The sequence below is a fragment of the Myxocyprinus asiaticus genome, chromosome 46 (assembly GCF_019703515.2).
Source record: "Myxocyprinus asiaticus isolate MX2 ecotype Aquarium Trade chromosome 46, UBuf_Myxa_2, whole genome shotgun sequence".
Classification (NCBI taxonomy): domain Eukaryota; kingdom Metazoa; phylum Chordata; class Actinopteri; order Cypriniformes; family Catostomidae; genus Myxocyprinus; species Myxocyprinus asiaticus.
In genome coordinates, this window is record NC_059389.1 from 9,211,610 (window position 1) to 9,233,087 (window position 21,478).

Below are 21,478 nucleotides of genomic sequence, written 5' to 3' on the forward strand. Positions count from 1 at the left end.
ACGGTCCAAATCACTGAGATCAATTTTTTTTTTCCCCCATTCTGATGGTTGATGTGAACATTAAATGAAGCGCCTGACCCGTATCTGCATGATTTTATGCACTGCAGCCACACGATTGGCTGATTAGATAATCACATGGATAATTGTTGGTACCAGACGGGCTGGTTTGAGTATTTCTGTAACTGCTGATCTTCTGGGATTTTCATGCACAACAGTCTCTACAATTTACTCAGAAAGTTGCCAAAAACAAAAAACATCCAGTCAGATATATAGCATCTCAGAATGGTGGCACGAGTGGGACCTAAACAATATTAGGCAGGTGGTTTTAATGTTGTGGCTGATCTGTGTGTGTGTGTGTGTGTGTGTGTGTGTGTGTGTGTGTGTGTGTGTGTGTGTGTGTGTGTGTATATATATATATATATATATACATATATAAACACAGTTGAAGTCAGAAGTTTACATTCACTTAAGTTAAAGTCATTAAAACTCATTTTTTTAACTACTCCACAGATTTCAAGTTAGCAAACTATAGTTTTGGCAAGTACTTTTTGCATGACACGAGTAATTTTTCAAAAAAAAAATTACAGACAGATTGTTTCACTTTAATTGACTGTGGGTCAGAAGTGTACATACACTAAGTTAACTGTGCCTTTAAGCAGCTTGGAAAATTCCAGAAAATGTCAAGCCTTTAGACAGTTAGCCAATTAGCTTCGGATAGGAGATGTACTGAATTGGAGGTGTACCTGTGGATGTATTTTAAGGCCTACCTTCAAACTCAGTACCTCTTTGCTTGACATAATGAGAAAATCAAAAGAAATCAGCCAAGACCTCAGAAAATAAATTGTGGACCTCCACAAGTCTGGTTCATCCTTGGGAACAATTTCCAAATGCCTGAAGGTACCACGTTCATCTGTACAAACAGTAGTACACAAGTATAAACATCATGGGCCATGCAGCCATCATACTGTTCAGGAAGGAGACGCATTCTGTCTCCTAGAGATGAACGTAGTTTGGTGCGAAAAGTGCAAATCAATCCCAGAACAACAGCAAAGGACCTTGTGAAGATGCTGGAGGAAACAGGTAGACAAGTATCTATATCCACAGTAAAATGAGTCCTATATCAACATAACCTGAAAGGCTGCTCAGCAAGGAAGATGCCACTGCTCCAAAACCATAAAAAAGCCAGAATACAGTCTGCAAGTGCACATTGGGACAAAGATCTTACTTTTTGGAGAAATGTCCTCTGGTCTGATGAAACAAAAATCTACCTGTTTGGCCATAATGACCATTGTTATGTTTGGAGGAAAAAGGGTGAGGCTTGCAAGCCGAAGAACACCATCCCAACTGTGAAGCATGGGGGTGGCAGCATCATATTGTGGGGGTGCTTTGCTGCAGGAGGGACTGATGCACTTCACAAAATAGGTGGCATCATGAGGAAAGAAAATTATGTGGATATATTGAAGCAAAATCTCAAGACATCAACCAGGAAATTAAAGCTCGGTTGCAAATGGGTCTTCCAAATGGACAATGACCCCAAGCATACCTCCAAAGTTGTGGCAAAATGGCTTAAGGACAACAAAGTTAAGGTATTGGAGTGGCCATCACAATGCCCTGACCTCAATCCGATAGAAAATTTGTGGGCAGAACTGAAAAAGCGTGTGCGAGCAAGGAGGCCTACAAACCTGACACAGTTACACCAGTTTCCGTCCGCAGAACTGCCACTGACTGGATGTTTTTTTTTTTTTTGTTGTTTTTTTTGGCACTATTCCGAGTAAACTCTAGAGACTGTTTTGTGTGAAAATCCCAAGAGATCAGCAGTTACAGAAATACTCAAACCAGCCTGTCTGGCATCAACAATTATGCCATGGTCGAAATCACTGAGATCAGATTTATTCCCCTTTCTGATGGTTGATGTGAACAGTAACTGAAGTTCCTGATCTGTATCTGCATGTTTTTGTGCATTGCACTGCTGCCACATGATTGGCTGATTAGATAATCGCATGAATATGTTGTTGTACAAATGTACCTAATAAAGTGGTCGGTGAGTGTATATATTTATATATATGTGTGTGTGTGTATGTGTACATATATAATATATTTTAGCTATATCACCCAGCCCTACTTTCAACCCTCTCTCTCTCTCTCTACTGGAGGTCCACACTTCTGTTTTATTCTAAACATTTGGTTGAAAAGACATCCTTATTAGCCAAAATGTCTCAAATGCTTTGAACCCAGAGAGATGCCCCACTGAGATGTTTTGGTCAAACAAATCTGGTGAGAGTGAGTGTGGATGTGTGTATCTACACTTTGGGTTTTCTAGAGTGTCTGTCCTTGCAATGTGTTGTAGCAATGACATCTCATGACTGTATTGAAACAAGACAGGCCTTCTGGCAGCCCTCACGGTAAAGGTCTAATTATTTATAAATATTGCTTCTATAGTTTGTCACCTCTCTCTTCAGCAGTTTTGCTTCTTAGTCATGGAAATAAATGGTGTTAATACAAGAACAATTCTTAGTAATTATATCCATCTTAGCTCAACTGTAGGCAGTCAGACTCTTTTTCATCTGTGAATGATTGGCTGCCAAAATACTTTATATGAAGCTTCATCTCCTTTTTATCAGTGTAAAGCTGATTTATGGGAGGCCTGCTTGTTTAATGTAGAATGGCTGTTAAAAGTTTGTCAGGGGTTAGTTTAGACATGATTGATTTATTGTTGAAAGAGTCATCCGTCTGATTGTCCAAATATTCCCTGGAGATCTTAGTGGTGGTAAAAATACCTGTCTGACAACTGCACCAAGAGTATGTTGACTGGAGATTGAACTTGGTTTGGTGATTTGATCTTTGTATATTTCATTAATTTCCAGTCATCTTTCATCTGTTGTCTCCCAACAGCTCATGATCGCAGCGAAACCGTGCAGGTCACGTTGTGCCAGGCGCGGCCCGGGGGATCAGTGGACCCCGTGGCAGAGGAGCGCTTCCAGTTCGTGCAGGACCTCGCCCTGGATATGGCCCAGTTCTTGGTCAATGCAGCTGGGAAGACTGAAGGGGCGCTGCTACTGGACGAGTGTCAGATCCCCCTGAAAGAGTGCGAGAGGTTGGATGACACTTTGGCCCTCGCCCTAAGACACCTCCCATTGCCACCAGGCTGGAATTTGCTGTGCACAGACTTTTCTATAGACACAGGCACTCAAACGGGCTTGGGAATAGGTGAGTAAGCTCTGTTTTGTATAAAGTCTTGCACTTCTGACTGTTCTGGTTTGCAGATTTTATAGGGGTTTCAGGCACTTGTCAGCTGGTCAAGGCAAGGAGACCAGCTAGACTAGCTTAAACCAGATAAGAGTATCTTATGACTGCTTTCTAAACAAATGGTGTTTCGAAAACACTTTCATCAAGGAAGCAGCCACCCCCAATAATCTAATCTTTTTTTTTTCCTTTTGCATCCTTTGCGTGGTTTGGAAATGTGGGTTGGACCAAGGATTTTGGAACATGCTATTAACATCTGTTCAGTAAAGTTGCAGACAAAGCCTACACTGTGAACACTGTATCTTCAGGAGAGACCTTTAAGCCTAGCCCTGAACCCACATGTGTATTTTGCATTTTAAGTTGTGGGTATCATACTGTGATCACATTCTAGCCTTATTTTCCTTCTCCTTGTCACCATATCAAGTCTGGAACGCCATTTCAGATAATCTAAAAGCAAACATTCCCACCCAAATAAAGTGCTCTTTTTGGCACAGCACATTTATGCAACCCATTAAGTCGGGCCATAGACACGTTTCAAAGCTGACCGTAGATGCCTGTGATAAATGGCAGGAACTCTGGTTGTCACTGACTTAAAATTATGTTTAATTTGAATTTTGGTAAGTTCTTGTTTAAAAAGTTTGCTGTGTTCTTTCTGCTCTCTGATTCCAATTTTCCACCGAAATATTGCTGTTGCTCAGCTGGGGGTTATGCAAACCTCTCTCGGAACCTTTCCCCATTGCTACTGACTCAAGAGTTGAACGATGATGTAACTGACTACAATACTACATTACCTGCTCACAAGCAAACATGGAGCATTGCGGTCTTTGATTACAAATTGTACTCCTGGTTTTAAAGGAATATTCCGGGTTCAATACAAGTTAAGCTCAATCGACAGTGTTTGTTGCATAATGTTGATTATCACAAAAAAGTATTTAAACTCATCCCTACTTTTCTTTAAAAAAAAAAAGCAAAAATCAAAGTTACAGTGAGGAGCTTACAATGGAAGTGAATGGGGCTAATTTTTGGAGGGGTTAAAGGCAGAAATGTGAAGCTTATAATTTTATAAAAGCACTTACATTATTTTAAAAAATTCTTTTAAATATAAATGTTTTATTTGAGCTGTAAAGTTGTTTAAATCGTAATTTTTACAGTCATTTTAGGGTTTGTTGACAACATTGTCATGGCAACGAAGTTGTAAAATTGGCTATAACTTAAAACAGAAAAGATTAGTAAGTGATTTTATCATACTAAAATCATGTTACCGTGCATATTGTTTATGTCTTGTTGCTATACTTTTGAAACAGTGTGTATTTTAGCATTTAAGGTTTGGCCCCCATTCACTTTCATTGTAAATTCATCACTGGAACCAGATTTTTTTCTTTTTTTAAAGAAAAGGAGGGGAAAGTCAAAATTATTTTTAGTGGTAATAAATATTATGCCGTAAATGCTGTTGATTGATCTTAACTTGTATTAAACCCAGAATATTCCTTTTAAGGGCATATTTTAACATGGTATTCAATTTAGTTCTTTATCTTTTCAGCACAAGCTGGATTTGTTGTAATGCTTAAAAATTGAAATATATATAGAATAAAATGCGTAGCAGTCAATTGACAAATATGATAGTTTTAAATAAAATAATTTTATTCCAGTCAGACAGGGAAAATAAAGCCAGTTAGCTTTGAAGCACAACAAAAATCCGAACGGAGGTTTCGTCAACTTCATAAGAGTTGAGATGCGATGTATTGTGATGTGCTACATGATTTGGATACTTAAAGTGATTTTAATGGGAGCCATTTAGTTTCATTTTAGTGTTTTTAATTGTTGCTAATACTAAGTATAAACTATACTTGGTGTGGTCATTATCCAGAAGCCTCCTGGTTACTGACATTACTGGTCCTGGTTTTAGAATGGCAGGTTTGAAGGACCAGGGCAAAGCCAATTTTTCTTTGTGAGTAATAATGCGGAAAGGAGCCAGATTGGGTATCGACACTCTTTAGTTAAGTGAAAGAATTTCAGTAAAAGTGTTGTGCAAGCACTAAAATGTATGTTCCTTGACATATTTGCACACTAACACATCTAAATACTGTATATGCACATGTTTTGTGTTGCACATTGTCTGGAAATGACTTTGTGACCACGTACAATGACCAGTGTTTTCAAAGGATGTGCACACAACAAACATGTCCCACTACAAATACCATTTTATTATGTCCATGTTGCTGCCTCTCAACCAGACAGAAACTGAAAGGGGAACTGAAAATAAACTTTCAGAGGAGTGAAATGATGATTATCAACCTTAGTAAAAGCAAGCAAATGATTGCTGAAAAGATATCTGGACAATGCAAAAAGCGAATTGCAGGAGTAAACGACAAAATGGGGTCTTGTGGATAGCTTTCCAGACAAGCCCAAACGCCTGTGTTCCCTGCAGACTGAGGTCTTTGGGCCTGGCCACATCCTCCTCAACTGTAATCCACAGCAGAAATATGAGCTTGTGCATATTAAGTGTGCTTGGAAGACTGTGTGGATCCGGCCTATCTGCCGTTTTAATGACAACCATTGCATTTTGGTAAATCATTCATCAGAGCAGCTGACACAACCGCTAGCTAGCTGCAAGTCCTGATTCACAGCTCTCATGTGACTCCTGCTTGACTTCTGAGGCCCTGTTCAGACCTGGTATTAAAATCCTTTTCCAAATTCTTGATCGAATGGTTACTTTTTTTTTTTTAAAGCTGCATGTAACTGGCAAAGGTAAGGAATGTTCCGGGTTCAGTACAAGTTAAGATCAATCGACAGCATTTATGGCATAATATTGATTACCACAAAAATAATTTTGACTCTTCTCTCCTTTATTAAAAAAAAGCAAAAAATCTTGGTTACAGTAATGCACTTACAATGGTGAATGGGATCAGTCCATAAATGCTTAAATACACACTGTTTTAACAGTATAGCCACAAGACATAAACATTATACATGCTAGCTTGATATTAGAGTGATAAAATCAGGGATTTACCACATTACAGGATTGTGGTGATGTGGCCGTGGCCGAGCGACGTCTGTGGAGAGTGAGGCCGGGAGATGAAGAATGGTAAGGATTGACACCTGTGGGAAATTATCTCTAATACAGTGAGAGCTGGAGAGGGATAAAAAGGGTGTCCAGACCGCCGGAGGAGAGAAAGAGAGACACGCAGCAGAGTGTTCTGTATGTTCATTTATGTTGTGCAGAAAAGCAAATTGTTGTGTGATGCTGTAAAATGTAAAAATAAAGACTCAAGTGGATTGTTCACCCGGCTTCCGCTTCCTCCTCGAGAGAGAACTAAAGATCTGTCACAAGTGTTTACGGGTGTTAAGTCATCGTGACAACAAAGTTATTTTATTAGATATAACTTTACACACAAAGTCAGTAAGCAATTTTATCACACTAAAATCATGTTAACACGTATAGTGTTTACATCATTTGGCAATACATTTGAAAAGGTGTGTATTTTAATGTTTATGGACTGGCCTGATTCGCTTTCATTGGTAGTGACTTAATGCAACCATGATTTTTGCATTTTTTGCTTTATTTTTTTAACGAGATTCAGCAAAATAATTTTTGTGGTAATCAACTGTATTCCACAAATGCTGTCGATTGAGCTTAACTTGCACTGAACCCGAAACATTCCTTTTAAAAAACTTATGAGGATGACTGAGATGCGAGTAGGCAGTCCATCGCTGTTGTCCGGGATGGATTAGCGTTTGCACTATAAATGCGATGTTTACATGTGTTTTTTTACTATTTGTGTGTTTGAGTGATCCATTCACAAAACGTGTTGGACCCTATTATCACCTGTGATTGGACCACTAGTGATTGGTTCATCCGAGATGCATCTTAATCCCAGGTCTATCCTGGGTCTAAGTTGAGCACAAGCTGGGTCCATGTTGAAGGCCAGACAGCAGGTGTTAGAGCAGGCGTGGCGTGATTTGGTCCGTAGGCAGCGGAGATAAGAGCTAACAAAGGCTAAACAAGCTATATGACAACATAAGCACGGCTTATCTCTTATAAACAGCTTTGGCCTTAAATAACTCGTTTAGTCAAGCATCTGAAAGCACCATTCCCTATTCATGCAAAGTTCAGCACACTGAAATAGTGCTTTTACCAGGAAGGGAGAAGACAATAGTGAGTTTTATCTTGTACCTGAGCACACGTTGGTAAATGTTTTTGTATTAAGGTACTGTAGACTTTTCCATATCAGACATAGCATTTCCTTTATGTCTTTTATGGTTTTAAAAGTAAAAAGGCGACATGAAGGTTCTCTGTTTTTAAAGAATCGGGAGACCTTACAGTGAATCATGTATCAGGACTCAACAATAAGGATGGCCCGCTTGCCTGTTACCCTATCAGGCTTGTGCAGCGTTGTCACTACATTGTAAGGTTGTTGCAAATAGGGCTTGTTATCTATTCAGATTTCTCGATTTGATTCGATTTCAATTCACTAGCTCTTGATTTTATTCCGATTTGATTAATTTGGGTATATTATAGTTATAATGTCCATTTTGCATAGATATGAAAGAAATTCTCTACATTTTCACGCAGCCTCTGAAAATAGGTATAGACTAAAAGATCAATCTTGGTATTTCAGGGGGCCTAGGCAGCTCAGCGAGTATTGACGCTGACTACCACCCCTGGAGTCGTGAGTTCGAATCTAGGGCGTGCTGAGTGACTCCAGCCAGGTCTCCTAAGCAACCAAATTGGCCCGGTTGCTAGGGAGAGTAGAGTCACATGGGGTAAACTCCACGTGGTTGCTATAATGTGTGGCGAGTTGTGCATGGATTGTTGATCCGCGTTAACGCGCTCAACAAGCCACGTGATGAAATGCGCGGATTGACGTTCTCTGATGCGGAGGCAACTGAGATTTGTTCTCTTCCGCCCGAATTGAGTCACTACGCCATCATGAGGACTTAGAGGGCATTGGGAATTGGGCATTCCAAATTGGGGAGAAACGGGGAGAAAATTTTTTTTTTTTTTTTTAATATAGAATCTTGATATTTCATATCGATATTGAGATCGTGGAAATTAAGACCATGATTAATTGTAAAACGGTATTGTTACCCAGCAGTTTGGTTTTCTGTCATGTATTGGTAACTTTACAATAAGGTTCTGTTTTTTTAGCAATAGTAAATGCATTAGCTATGTATCATGAACTACTGTAACAATACGCAATATATTTTAACAGCATATATTAATCTTTGTTAATGTTCATTTTATTAAAATACAATTGTTCATTGTTAGTTCATGTTAGTTGTTTCATGATGCATTAACTAATGGTAACGTATGGGCCTTTGTGCCTTTATGTAGAAATTAACATTAAGATTAATAAGTGCCTTAAAAGTAATGCAACTAATGTAGTTAACTAATTTTAATGAATACAACCTTGTAAAGTGTTATCGATGTGTTTTACATTGTTCTGCTGATTTAAATATGTGACCAAGTTAGTTATTTAGCTGGCTAAAATTTTTACAGTTGCAAAAATTATTTGTGGTAGTCTTGAAAACATCAATTAGGTGGGTTAAAAATTGCAACCCTAAATCATGGGTTAAACATTGTAAACCAGTGAATGTTTGCCATTGTTTTGCATCAAATCTACAGTATTTATTTGAAGTTATAGCTGTAAATATTATAGATGTATAAAATCCAGCAACAATTGCGATTTAAAAAAAAAAAAATTTGCATTTGCATAAATTGCATTTATTTGTTCAATTAAAAAGGGATTATTGAGAAAGCGATTTAATATTTGTAGTGAAGCTGCTTTTTCCCCAAGACTGATACAACAAGAGTCTTCATCTCATGCAAGTTAACATTATTTTATTTTAACATTTATATTTTTCAAAAATAATATTCCAATTTTTTATAATACTAATTCTATTTCAAGTAGTTGTACAGTTTTAAGTCACAGAGTGCACCTTTTAACATTTAAATACACACATTTTTTTTCTGACACACAAAAAGAAAATCAAATATTACATTTTGTTATGGGGCCAGTGAAAAGCAGGGCAAGTACATATATCCTGACCCGGCAGGCAGAAAAAAATCATTATTTTTCAGCCCTGTGTATGTTTTAGAAAAATGTAATTCCTAGAATTGATCTGTCTGTCACGAGAGAGGGCTTTGCTGTGTTATGACACCCCAAGCGCTGCCATTAGTCACAGCTGGCGCTGGACATGCACATGGACCAGCCCTGAAACCGGAGCTACACACGGGCATCTTGCCCAGTGCATCAGTTGGCATTTGCTGCCAACAGTCTTAAGTGAAATTAAACACATGAGCATTATATAAAAATAATTAAAATCTACAATAACCTAAAGGAATGTTTACACTGTGTCGATATATTTTGTTGTGCAAAATCATATATTATATTTATTATATTCCAGGTTCCAAGTAAAACTTGCTCGCAAGCCATAGTGATGTCCAATTTGTGATCGAATCATTCTTTTAAGTTGGTTCTTTTCAAGCAATTGTACAAAATTGTTCACAAATCAAACTGAATGATTCATTATAGAAACGTTGTATGTTATGTATCCATCCAGTAATAAAACTCAAAAGGTCATTGGTCAAAAAGGGTTGGAACCCTGTATATTAGTAGATAGATGATAATAGATAATATCTGTATATCTGTTTTATGATGTATAGATACGTATATATCAGCAGTAATTGGCCCTCAGCTACTCTCTAGATTATCAACAAATGCTTTTGAAAATTCCATATTGATTGACCACTACTACTGTGCCACTGGGAATACTGTATCATGCATCATTACTGCATAGTAATAAAAAGCAATGTTTCAGATGAAACGGTCAAATATGGTTACTTGACTCCAGTATTTTCAATGTAGTGTAGTGTCATGTCCATATTGAAGTTCCTGCCTGTTGTGTCTCCAAACACTGTCTATTGATCCTGATCTGCTGTTCTTTCCAGTGGCAGATTATGCCTCACCACAGTTCCCTTTTTTCTGCTCAGGGCTTCAAATTGGTTGTTGGATCGTCAGTGGGCCGATTAAACGAGGGCAGTCTCATTCTCAGCCTCTCATTAACCAGCAAGAACAAGCCTTCCTCTGTCTCTATTGCTTTCACAGAGAGGCTTATTCAAGCTCCCAGAACTTTCTAAGACAGCACTCTGTAATCTCCGTTTTTATGATAAACTCCTTCAAGTATGATCATGTCTTTCACTCCAGAGGACCTTACTTGGTCTGAATTCTCTGTCCTTGTTGTAAATGATCTATTGAAATAATGTTTGCACAAGTTTGTCAGGAGATTCTGTTGACAAGAGTAATAGGGAATTTGGGGGTGGGTCTAGTTCGAGTTTTGGCTGCTCTCATTGGTCCTGCAGTTGCAGGAAGTGGGTCTTTCAGCTCTGAAGCCGGCTTGGAGCAGTAAGTGTAAGCAGCATATTATGTCTGCTTATTATTTACTAAATGATTTTCTGCTTGTTTAAAGGACAATTTGTCATCATGGTAGAAGATGGATTTGTTTGAACATTGGAGAACCTGATAATTAACTGGATTTTATTTTACTTTTCTATAGAACCTGGTCCACAAGACACCCTTCTGCACTTTGCGGCGGAACGTGGGCTACGCAAGGTAGCACTCTTTCTCCTCCAGCAACCCGGGGGAAGAGAGGCTCTACGACTCCCCAACAAACAGGGTTTAACACCAGCCAGGGTCGCCCAGAAGAGTGGCCACTTACGACTCCAGAAGCTTCTAACAGAGTAAGTTCTGATGCCCCACTGACATGCTTTGTCCCACTGACATAACCATTGTGTAACAACTGTGCATAGGTTATACAAACAAGAAAAAGGATCCGCTGGTCTATACAACATGATTGTCCTCATTTAGTCCCTACAAATGACCAATTATGAATTCTAACAATATTAAAAACATTTAAAGGGTTGTTGTAGGTGGCTGACTTGATCAGACAGGCTGTTTTGAAGCACATTGTGACCTTTAAATCCCTTAAACAAAAACAGCCTAATCGATTGTATCCCCCCACGGTAGAATTGTGTAATTTTGGTGCGACCGATGTCAGCAAACGGAATAACAAAAATTACTGTTTACAAACACTTCTTTCATCTTCGATTGGTCAAAAAACATATCATCCTGCCCCAAACTCATGCAATTGGTCAAGCCAGTGTTGCTATGTCAGGCTGGTTGGGATGCTCAAACAAACAGATAATGTTTTGATTTGGGCTGAGAAATTTAACACGTGCATTTCTGCAATCAGTAATGTCCGTTTTTTCCCACTTTCAGTAGCTAAAATTGGCATATATACATATAGAGAAGGAACACGCTTGTCTCGACTGCACATCCTTGCACAGAAACAGATTGTGTGGAGCAGTGCATGCTTATTCATTACGTGCGACGCATGTCTCGGACATAATCCCAGAAAGGAGACTTCACCCGCAAGTCGTGAGCCAGGTGTGGAAGAGATACGGGCAAGCTGATGTATTTTTTTGTATCACCCTAAAACGCTCACTCAGCAATGTCAAAATTGAAACCACATGAGAGAGACCCAGCATGTGCCTAATAGAGACTTGATGGCAGCCAGTGAAAATAATAGTTTTGAGATTTTAAACTTCAGCAAATTAAAATTGAGCCTTCAATTTGTTTTATGCTTGCACGAATAGTGTCACCATTGGAAATGTACACTTAAAGGAATAGTTCACCCAAAAATTAAAATTCTTTCATGATTTACTCACCTTTAAGCCATCACAGATGTGTATGTCTTTCTTCAGCAGAACTGAAATGAAGATTTTTATAAGCACATTTCAGCTCTGTATGTCCATACAATGCAAGTGATTGAGTGCCATCAAGCTGCTAAATGTTTGACGGTCCAAAAGGCATATTTGTGTAAAATAAATAAATCGATAATTAAAATTTTTTATTAACTTAAAGAATGCTTCCTGTTATCAGTCGACGCATCACAGAGCTGTCATATGACGCAAGCATGATGACGTGTTCACGCGAGAAGTCGGAAGTGTGCGCTTTATTTACAACAGAGGAATGAAGTTAGGCAATTTCAAACAGCATCCCAGCGCTGGCCGGAAGTAATGGTTTAAAGTTAAAAATGTTTTAATTATCGATTCATTTCTTATACAAACCTATCAATTTGCTTCAGAAGACATTCATTGATCGACTGGAGTCATGTGGATTACTTTTATGCTTCCAAAATTTGCCTTTTGGACCGTCAAACAGCCAGCAGACTGATGGCACCCATTCACTTGCATTGTATGGCCATATAGAGCTGAAATGTGCTTATAAAATCTTCATTTCGGTTCTGCTGAAGAAGGAAAGACATGCACATCTAGGATGGCTTAAAGATGAGCAAATCATGTGAGAATTATCATTTATGGGTGAACTAATCCTTTAAGTTTATCTTGCCAATAAAGCTTATGAATTGAATCTGCCCATTTGATCCTATTATTAAAAAAAAATGTCCATTGGAAAACACTAGAAGATTTTGCCGAACTTTTAATTAGAGCATGTCCATTGATTTTATGGCATGCATGCATACTGTATACTTGAATCAAAGATTCACATCTAAATTATATTATACATCTAAAAATGTGTCCTATTAACTGAACATTTTAACATGTTTATATTTAAATAATTAAAATAAATGATGGCTAACCAATTTCTTGCGAGTTATTTTAGACTTTTAAGTATAAAGTAACTGTATTTATGATTAGATTTTAATGTTCCATGTACCATGATTAATTGCGATTTAATTGCTGAAAACTGATTAGTTAAAATGTTTTAATCGATTCACAGCCCTAGTTTTGATAGTATCACAGAGCCATAATTTTTTAACACGTTTTGGAGAAATCAGTGCACAAATGGCTTACTTGTACTGTAGTTGTCCCCTCATATTAAGCTGGATTGGAGAAAGGAGAAAATATTTAACATAAAAAAAAAGAAAATAACATATTACCCTTAATCTCATACAATTTTGTGATATTTGGATGAATAGGCCAATGGATTATATTACTGCAGAATGTTTTTAATGAGAATGGTGATATTTAGTGGAAATTCTGGGGGTGAGAATTTGTTGAAATGCGGGGGTGGGGCAGAGATAAGAGCACAGCACAAGGACAGGCCATGTGGCTCTGAGCGCTTTGTAAACAGTTAAAACCACAAATGCTTTTCCAGTCTTCCTTTTCAAAGCAAGCCAGTTTGCATGCAGTTTGCATGAAACCTGTTTCAAACCAGCAAGATCCTGTCTCAAGATTTGCGCAGTAAAATGGCTATACCTGAATGTGTAGCAGAGACGTTTACCTTTTTCATCTTCTTCCAGCCAGTGCTCTCACTTTCTGTGACTGGCAACCCTGAATGGGATTGGTTCCATACCAATTCCCTGTGTGACTATTATAAAATAGTGACAGTCTATGTATGTGTCAAACAAGTGTCACCTTTTCACAAGTGTATTTCTTAGATCTGTCTGGGAGAGGGCATTGCACAGGGCCACAGTGCTCGATTTGCTCCAATTCTTATTTCGTTCCATGTTTGATCTGGCTGAGGGTTAGAGTTTTTTCAAAAACTTTAATAATAAACTTTGGCACTTAACTCATCTTGTACTGTTTGCGCTACAGACAGGAAGGATGCCTAAAATCATGTGGCTTGCTTAGGAGAGGTGTGCTATTACTTTTCTAAGGGATCAGACTTTGGATCTTCACTTAGTGCAATGGTGGGGAACCCTGTTCCTGGAGGGCCACTGTCCTGCAGAGTTTAGCTCTAACCCTAATCAGACAAACAGGAGGAAACTAATCATGGTCTCCAGGATTACTTGAAAAAATTAAGGGCAGGTGTGTTTGATTAGGGTTGGAGCTAAACTCTGCAGGACAGTGGCCCACCAGGAGAAGGGTTCCCCACCCCTGACTTAGTGGATAGTAAAACAGGTGACACAATATCATAGACTTACATTGGAGGGACCCACACCATATCTAGGGACCAGAATGTCATCCTCACCCTAAAGACCACCTTAGGAACAACATAGCAATGTGCGAAAAACCACCCAGAACTCCTTAGCAAGCACATAGGAATGCCCTGGCAGCCACCCATGACACTTTAGTATTGTGGCACTGTGTTTTGAGCTTAACTGTCATAAAATCACTGTAACTTAGTCTTTCGTAGTTTTTTTTATATTAAGGATATATTTTCACAAACTTTCACATTTGCTGTCCATTTGAAAAACTTAAGAGAGATGTTCTGGCTGTGACACTTGAGGAACCATTTCCTGTTAGCTGTGTCACCCAAACTGATGTCCTTGTCACTGGCTCTCCTGCTTTGGTTAAGTCACTGAAATATGATCGCTGAAAGATAGATAGAGGACAGACCAGGGCCAGAGCTAGTGTGTGATCTGTGCTCACTGGATTGAAGGGTGTGTTACAGAAGGCCGTTAAGTGCTCTGGTTTAGTGCCTCATTTAAAACAATTTTACTAAACCACAGCACATTCTTACACATTGCCTCAAATCTTCCATCAAAAGCTTTGGGTATTTCGTTGGTGGTTTCTCTACTATGCTTTGCACTTCTGTTATGGCATTGTGTTGTGTTTTTTTTTTTTTTTTTTTTTTTAATTCCTTAAACTTAAGGCTAGATTTTTAGATATAACTATTTTATAAGATAATACAAAACAATAAAATCAGTACATTTATGAAAATAAAGTTATAAAAGAGTGACCATCTGGGGTTTTCAAAGAAAATTATGAATGGGGTGGCAAGGGGTTGGCATGTTGTAGACTCTGAGATGTGGCAACACCAAAAGTAAGCGCCTATGCATAGTTCTTGTGGATTAAGATACCAAGTTTTAAAGCAACAAATACTATTTACCTTATCTAAGTCACTATCAAATTATATATGCCCCTGAATTTGCAATACAGTTACATTTTCAAAGAGGCCACAAATTAATCATTTTGCTATACTGTTTTGCTAACATTATAAGACTTTTAATGCGTATTCTTGAATTCATAAATTACATTAAAGCTAAATAACAAAATATAAATATCGAGCGCACCAAGACATTGTCTATTACACACATCAACAGATTCTAAATAGTCCTTGGTTTGACCAGTGCTAGTTGTTACACATTTTACTCCTGTAAATATTTCTCAGATTAGGTGGATTAAAAAAAATCATAAATCATAAAAGTATAGCCACATACATTTGAAGTTTTGGCTACAAAAAAGCAATTCAGCATTTTCATTATTGCCCAGGAAAAAAGGTAAAGTTCACTGAACACACGTTGTCATTGACCTTTTGTCCACAAGGGGTTAGGTTTTTTTTTTTTTTAAGAATTTTCTTTTTAATTAAACCAATTGGAATAAAATTCCTCGAATTTGTTCACACATAGTATCTGAAAACACACCAAAAATTAATTTAATGATTTTCTTTACTTTTCTTTTGGTTTTATTTCACTTTGTTACACCTGTTGTGTTCCCGGTCAGAAATGACCGGCCATTGAAAATGAATGGATTAGAGGCACTAGACTACAAAATACAGAATGTTAAGTGTTCAGGAGCATCCCAATCCTTTAGATGAGCACATACAGTATGTCGATGTGTGTTTGCACACTCAAAATCCTCAGACAGACACACACACACACACACACACACACACACAATGTGTGTTGAGTGCTCTTTTGTGCATAATCTTTCAATGTACACTCTTTGAGGAATATTTCAAGATCTACTTATCATATGTTGTATTTGGGCTCATTTGAATCAGGATAGTCTGCTGTAAGTACTCTCTTGTGTAGTCATGATTGTATTTATTATTGAAAGATTTATCAGCTCTCTAGTATCTAAGAGTTCAGTTTCTCTCATAACTGGATAATGCTCAGGTTGTCTAAAATATTCCACTCATGTCCGCAAGACCTTAAGAGCTTCTCCTTTTCATTCTGCACTCTTTAGTTTCCTGTGAGTGATGTCACCAGGTTGCTATGGATACCCTTGTGGACCTTAGATACAGAGCTGGTGAAAACAGTCTCCGTTCTCACCAGTGCATCGTCCCTGGGGACAATCTCTGAGCCGCCCACACACACACACACATACACATTTTATCTTTTGAAAGCCGCTTTGTGGATCTCCATTCTATCTTGACAGAAGTGGCATGACGTTAGCCTCGATTTGCTTCCCATAAGTGTCAGGGCCTGACAATGGTGATTCCACCTTAGTAATGTACCAGTACTTGTAATGTTAACATGCATTACAACTGTACAGTACAACCTTCTTCCCTCTGTGATTCTGTTGACAGCTTTTTGACATGTTGTAACTTACGATATGCCATTGTACGTTATATATATGTTTCAGTAAGTAATAAGAAAAAGTGACAAAAAGACACTCCTGTTTAATATATTTATGCATGTAAGTGGGAATTTCATACACTTATACTCACTACAGTTTGGCCTCTGAGTGAAACAAATTTGCTCATTGCATTTTAATAATTGTATGTATGTACAATTGTATATATATATGTATATATATATATATGTATATATATATATATATATACACACATAAATACACACAAATCCTTTTTCAAAAATAATTAAAATATTTCATAAACTACGTGATAATGATAATGTAGAGCAATTTAAAAACAAATTTTAAATTGAGGGCTGGATTAGACCAAAAGTCTCATTAAGCAGGCAAAGTTGTTTTATTTTAAACATAAACAACTTTTTGTTGTTTTATTGTAAATCTTAATCTACCCAGTGATGTGAAGTGCATGCACAGACCATGTTTTTCTAGAGCTAATAAAGTCCTGTATCATGGCTGTAATAAGCCATCTGAAAGCGAGCATAGCACAAAGGCCTAAATAAAAATAAACAACAGATAATTGTAATTACGTGTCAACTCTGTCATCGTATCTGTACATATGACTGGATAATGCTCAGGCTGCTTAAAATATTACACTCATGTCCACAAGAACTTAAGAGCTTCTCCTTTTCACTCTGCACTCTTTAGTTTCCTGTGAGTGATGTCACCAGGTTGCTAAGGATACCCTTTTGGACCATAGATACAGAACAGATGAAAACAGTCCCCGTTCTCACCAATGCATCATCCCTGGAGACAATCTCTGAGCCACCCACACACACATACACATTTTATCTTTTGAAAGCCTGTAGCTTTGTGGATCTTCATTCTATCTTGACAGAAGTGGCATGACTTCAACCTCTGTTTTCTTTCCATAAGTGTCAGGGACTGACAATGGTGATTCCACCTTATTAATGTACCAGCACTTGTAATGTCAACACGCATTACAACTGTACAGTACAAACTTCTTCCCACTGTGATTCTGTTGACAGTTTTTTGACATGTTGTAACTGCCACGAGGAACTTTGATTTAAGTTCTTTAAATGTAATATAGAATAGAGTAGAATAGAATGTTGTCACATGACTGGAGCAGTGGAAATTCTTGTACAGCTTTAAGACAAACATAAAACTGGGTATGAATGTTCAAGTATGCAAAGTGCAAACAATACAATAAACAAAATAGCTGATCAGTGGACCTTTTTTACATTTCCGGGTTTGGAATGCAAAATTAACTATCGCAGTGCAAACTTCTGTAGTGGTGAATAGGAGACCACGGCAAATACTATAAATGCATTCTGATTTACTCTAAAAGAAAAATGATGGATTATGGCAGTCAGAAGAGAGAGAATTTCTTTAACCTAATGCCAGGGTAATTAACACAAAGTCTAAAGCTATAATTTTAAAATAAATTTAGACTAATTAAAATATTGAAAATATCTAAAAGTTATAAGCTACTGTAGATATACTCTGCGAAACACGTCATCAGAGTCTGTGAAGAGGATCCATACGCTGAACAATGCAATATACAATACAATGTGCAATATTTAAAATACCACACAAACTAAGATAGTGACAGATGACATGCTGTTTTCCTCTGTTAACATAAGAAAGAGAAAGCAGAACAGGTTTAGCAAAGTTGGTCTATTTTGTTATATCTTTGTCTAAAGCAACATTGAAATTCCTGTTCTCTGAGCTCAGTGTCTCGTATGACAGATACAAACCTGTTTTAAACTAAGTCAAGTTGTTTAATTGATGAGCGAGTGATTTTTCACGCGTTGTTATCCTCTGTGTTCAATAGCTCAACACAGAATCATTATTTTGAATTACCTCACATCCTCAGTAGGTGTGCTGGGTGTGTCCCTGCTGATTCAGTGCCTCAAGACAAGGGCGTTCTCAAAGTTTGCTATGTTTGTGTTTGGGCAGGGTTGAGAACTTGCCGGAGTTAGAGACAAAGACGTCCAAGTGGCGTTACCCAGGAGAAAGAGTTCTGCGACACTACCCTAAGCTAAACACCTACACCCTGACGCTAGAGGACGTGCCAGGGAGTCCCCCACCTAGTCTGCGGCGTGATGTGGAAGACCTCCAACACCTTATTCAGTCACATCAGATGAACAAGGTGAGTCATTGCCGCACATTTTGGAGGCATCTGTGGCAGTAGCTTGGATTAATTTTCTCGCTCTGCCACTTTAGGATTTCCAGCTGTATGCACTCAGCAAGGATGCTTGATTTTGTGCTAAAACTCTGCAGGAGCTAGCTATCTATGACTAGAGGAAATGACTAAAAGCAGATCACTGACTAGACTGTTTCTTCTCTGTCTCTTCTGTTCTCTTTATGCAAACACCCTTCATCCGCTCTCTCTGGGTGAATGTTAAATGTCAGTTTTAATGAGGGCTGTATTGATGCGTATTGCTTTATTTAATAGCTGTTTTTGATCTTTGTTGATTCAGGAAGATCCTCCAATACAATGCAGCCCAGCCCTGTTGATTCTTAAAAGAGACTCAAGTGATGGTTCAGAGCCTGCTGAGTCCAACTCATTGGACTTTGAGCATCAGGAATCTAGGGTTGAACAACAACAAACCAGTGAATTGGTTTCAAGCAGCTCTGTAGAAGATGAATTGTGCCCTTTTCAGAACGGGACTGGAGACCATGTCCAATCACAGGACGGGGAGGTGGAGCCTGACAGCCTGGCTATAGAGGATATTGGGAAGCCATCAGATAAGGCTGACTGTGCGCAGTGGTGGGCAAAGGGTGATTCTGTGGCTTTCAGTGCCCCTTCCTGTGGAAACCAGTGGGAGGAAGCTGATAGAGAGCTCTGCGTAATCAGTGCCAAGTGGGGGGCTGATAAGGGAAACCAAGAAGAGCTAGAGGCTTGCCAGAGGGGTTCAGAGACTGAAACGGACCATAAAGCTCAATCTGGCAACCCAGAGGTCCAAGACATGGGCCATACACAGTCTCAGGGTCCCCTCCCCACGGAAACGAGTCAACCTTCACAAACAGAGGAGGATAATGAAGGGAGTACAGATATTTTTCGTAGAGGGGACTTACCAGAGGAAAGGGAAGAGGAGACGAGCAGCAGCCAGGAAATGGGCTCAAACTCCCCAGGACTTTCTTGCCATGATTCGGAGATTAACGGTCAGCATAACGATGAGATCGAGTACAAGCTGGCTGCTGATGCCTCTGTGGGAACAGATGAATCTAAAGTTACTGTAATTGAGTTTAATTCTGAGGTTGCCTCGTCTGTACGAAACAGTGAAACTGTTATTTGTGATGGTGGTGACGAGCCATGTGTTTGCATGGAGACAGAGACAGGAAATCTCAGCGAGAACACCAAAGGCAACACTGAGTCAGTTTCTGGTCTGGTAGCTGGTGACATTAGCATAAAGCAGAACTCTGGATTTAGCATTTCAGAGGGTGACCTTTTGGATTCTATAAGTCTTCATCCAAACATGGCACCAGGACCTATTCATAAGCTCCGGCAAGGACTTTCACCTGTTCCCGAGACATTTCTTGAAGAACCAACTGTGGAGCCTTTTTTTCAGAATATAGAGGGTTCACAACAATCTCACAATGTCATGTCATCTTCAGAAACCGTATCTGAATGTCAGGAGGTTTTGTTAAACGACTCCTGTGTCATCTGTGAGAAAGCAGGGGATTCCGATGGCATCAATGTGGAGGTATTGCCTTGTCAGAATGAAGGGTCTGAGGAAAGAAAATCAGTAGTAGCCCCTAGTGAGACAATGCAGAACCCTGAAGAGATCAGTAAAGGGGGTACCTGTGAGATATCAATTACAGAGGACATTACTGACTCGGAAATGGATGAAAAATCAAAACCCTCTGATGACTCTTCTTACCCTGTTGACTCCAAAGCCTTGATTAAAAATTATGTGCAACAGGATGTGTCTGCAATACTGTTTTCTAAACTTTCTAGTGAGAACGTTATCATAGGAACACAGTTAGATAATGAAGAGATGCCTAAAACAGTTGTGTCAGACTTTTCATCAAGACTGGTTCCTGAGGAACAATCTGGAGATGTCCCAGGAGAATCATCAATTCCAGCTTCCAAAGTTTCTGCGTTGAAAGGGCAACATGAAAAAAATTATATAGCTCAGGAGGAACTGCTAAAGGAAAAGGAAATTGACTCCACTTCACAGGAAAAAATCAGCGATCTCCCTGATCAGTCGAAAATCACACACAATGATGACGCAGAATCCACAGCACAGATTGAGCTTCCAGAATCCTCCAAGGAGAGTGTGAACACACCATCAGAGCCAACCACAGGATGTTCGGACGACCTAATTGAAGATTTTTCTTGTGCTGCACCTCTAACAGAAAGCAGAAATAGTAGACCTTGCAAAATTCCATTGACTGATGAGGTTTGGATCTCTGGTAGGGAAACATGTGTTGACACCCCTACCGATGTGAGGGAGACCGCTGTCACAGAAGATGGGGTGGCCTCATCTATAGAGACCACCGGTGGTTCAGCTCTGGAGTTAGAGAACTCCTCCATATCTGACCCTCTCAATGCCTTATCCTCAAGTATTGAGGTCACTTCCCTTACGGATATTAATAGTGGATTGCCCCAGGATTTGGAACACACTTCCCCTGTGGATGTAGACAATGGTTTGTCTGTGGAATCGCAACCTTCAGACACAGCTGAGAGTCTAAATGGATTACACGAAAATACTCAAGACTGTTCAATGGAGCAAAAAGAAATAGTTGAGCAGCATACTGAAGAACCACATGTAAAACCAATGACAGGTAAGTCATTTTGTTTACCATATTGGTGCGTGCCATCCTAAAATAACAAACATGATTATTTTTGGACAAGGTTATGATATTTAAGTCCTTAGGGATCAAGCTGATATTAATGCCAAAGGTGTCTACATTGTTGTTAAT

The 21,478-nt window shown here is 38.8% G+C and overlaps 1 protein-coding gene across 9 annotated transcripts in view; it reads left to right on the forward strand.

The window, feature by feature from the left end:
• LOC127435888 (A-kinase anchor protein 13-like) overlaps positions 1-21,478 on the forward strand; it is a 150,001-nt gene that overhangs the window by 45,753 nt on the left and 82,770 nt on the right. For all 9 annotated transcript variants that reach the window (XM_051689657.1, XM_051689660.1, XM_051689663.1 and 6 more), the window contains exons 4-7: positions 2,893-3,207; positions 10,801-10,984; positions 18,506-18,698; positions 19,030-21,340. In XM_051689657.1, the coding sequence (XP_051545617.1) occupies positions 2,893-3,207; positions 10,801-10,984; positions 18,506-18,698; positions 19,030-21,340 (3,003 nt within the window). The remainder of the gene's footprint in view (positions 1-2,892; positions 3,208-10,800; positions 10,985-18,505; positions 18,699-19,029; positions 21,341-21,478) is intronic.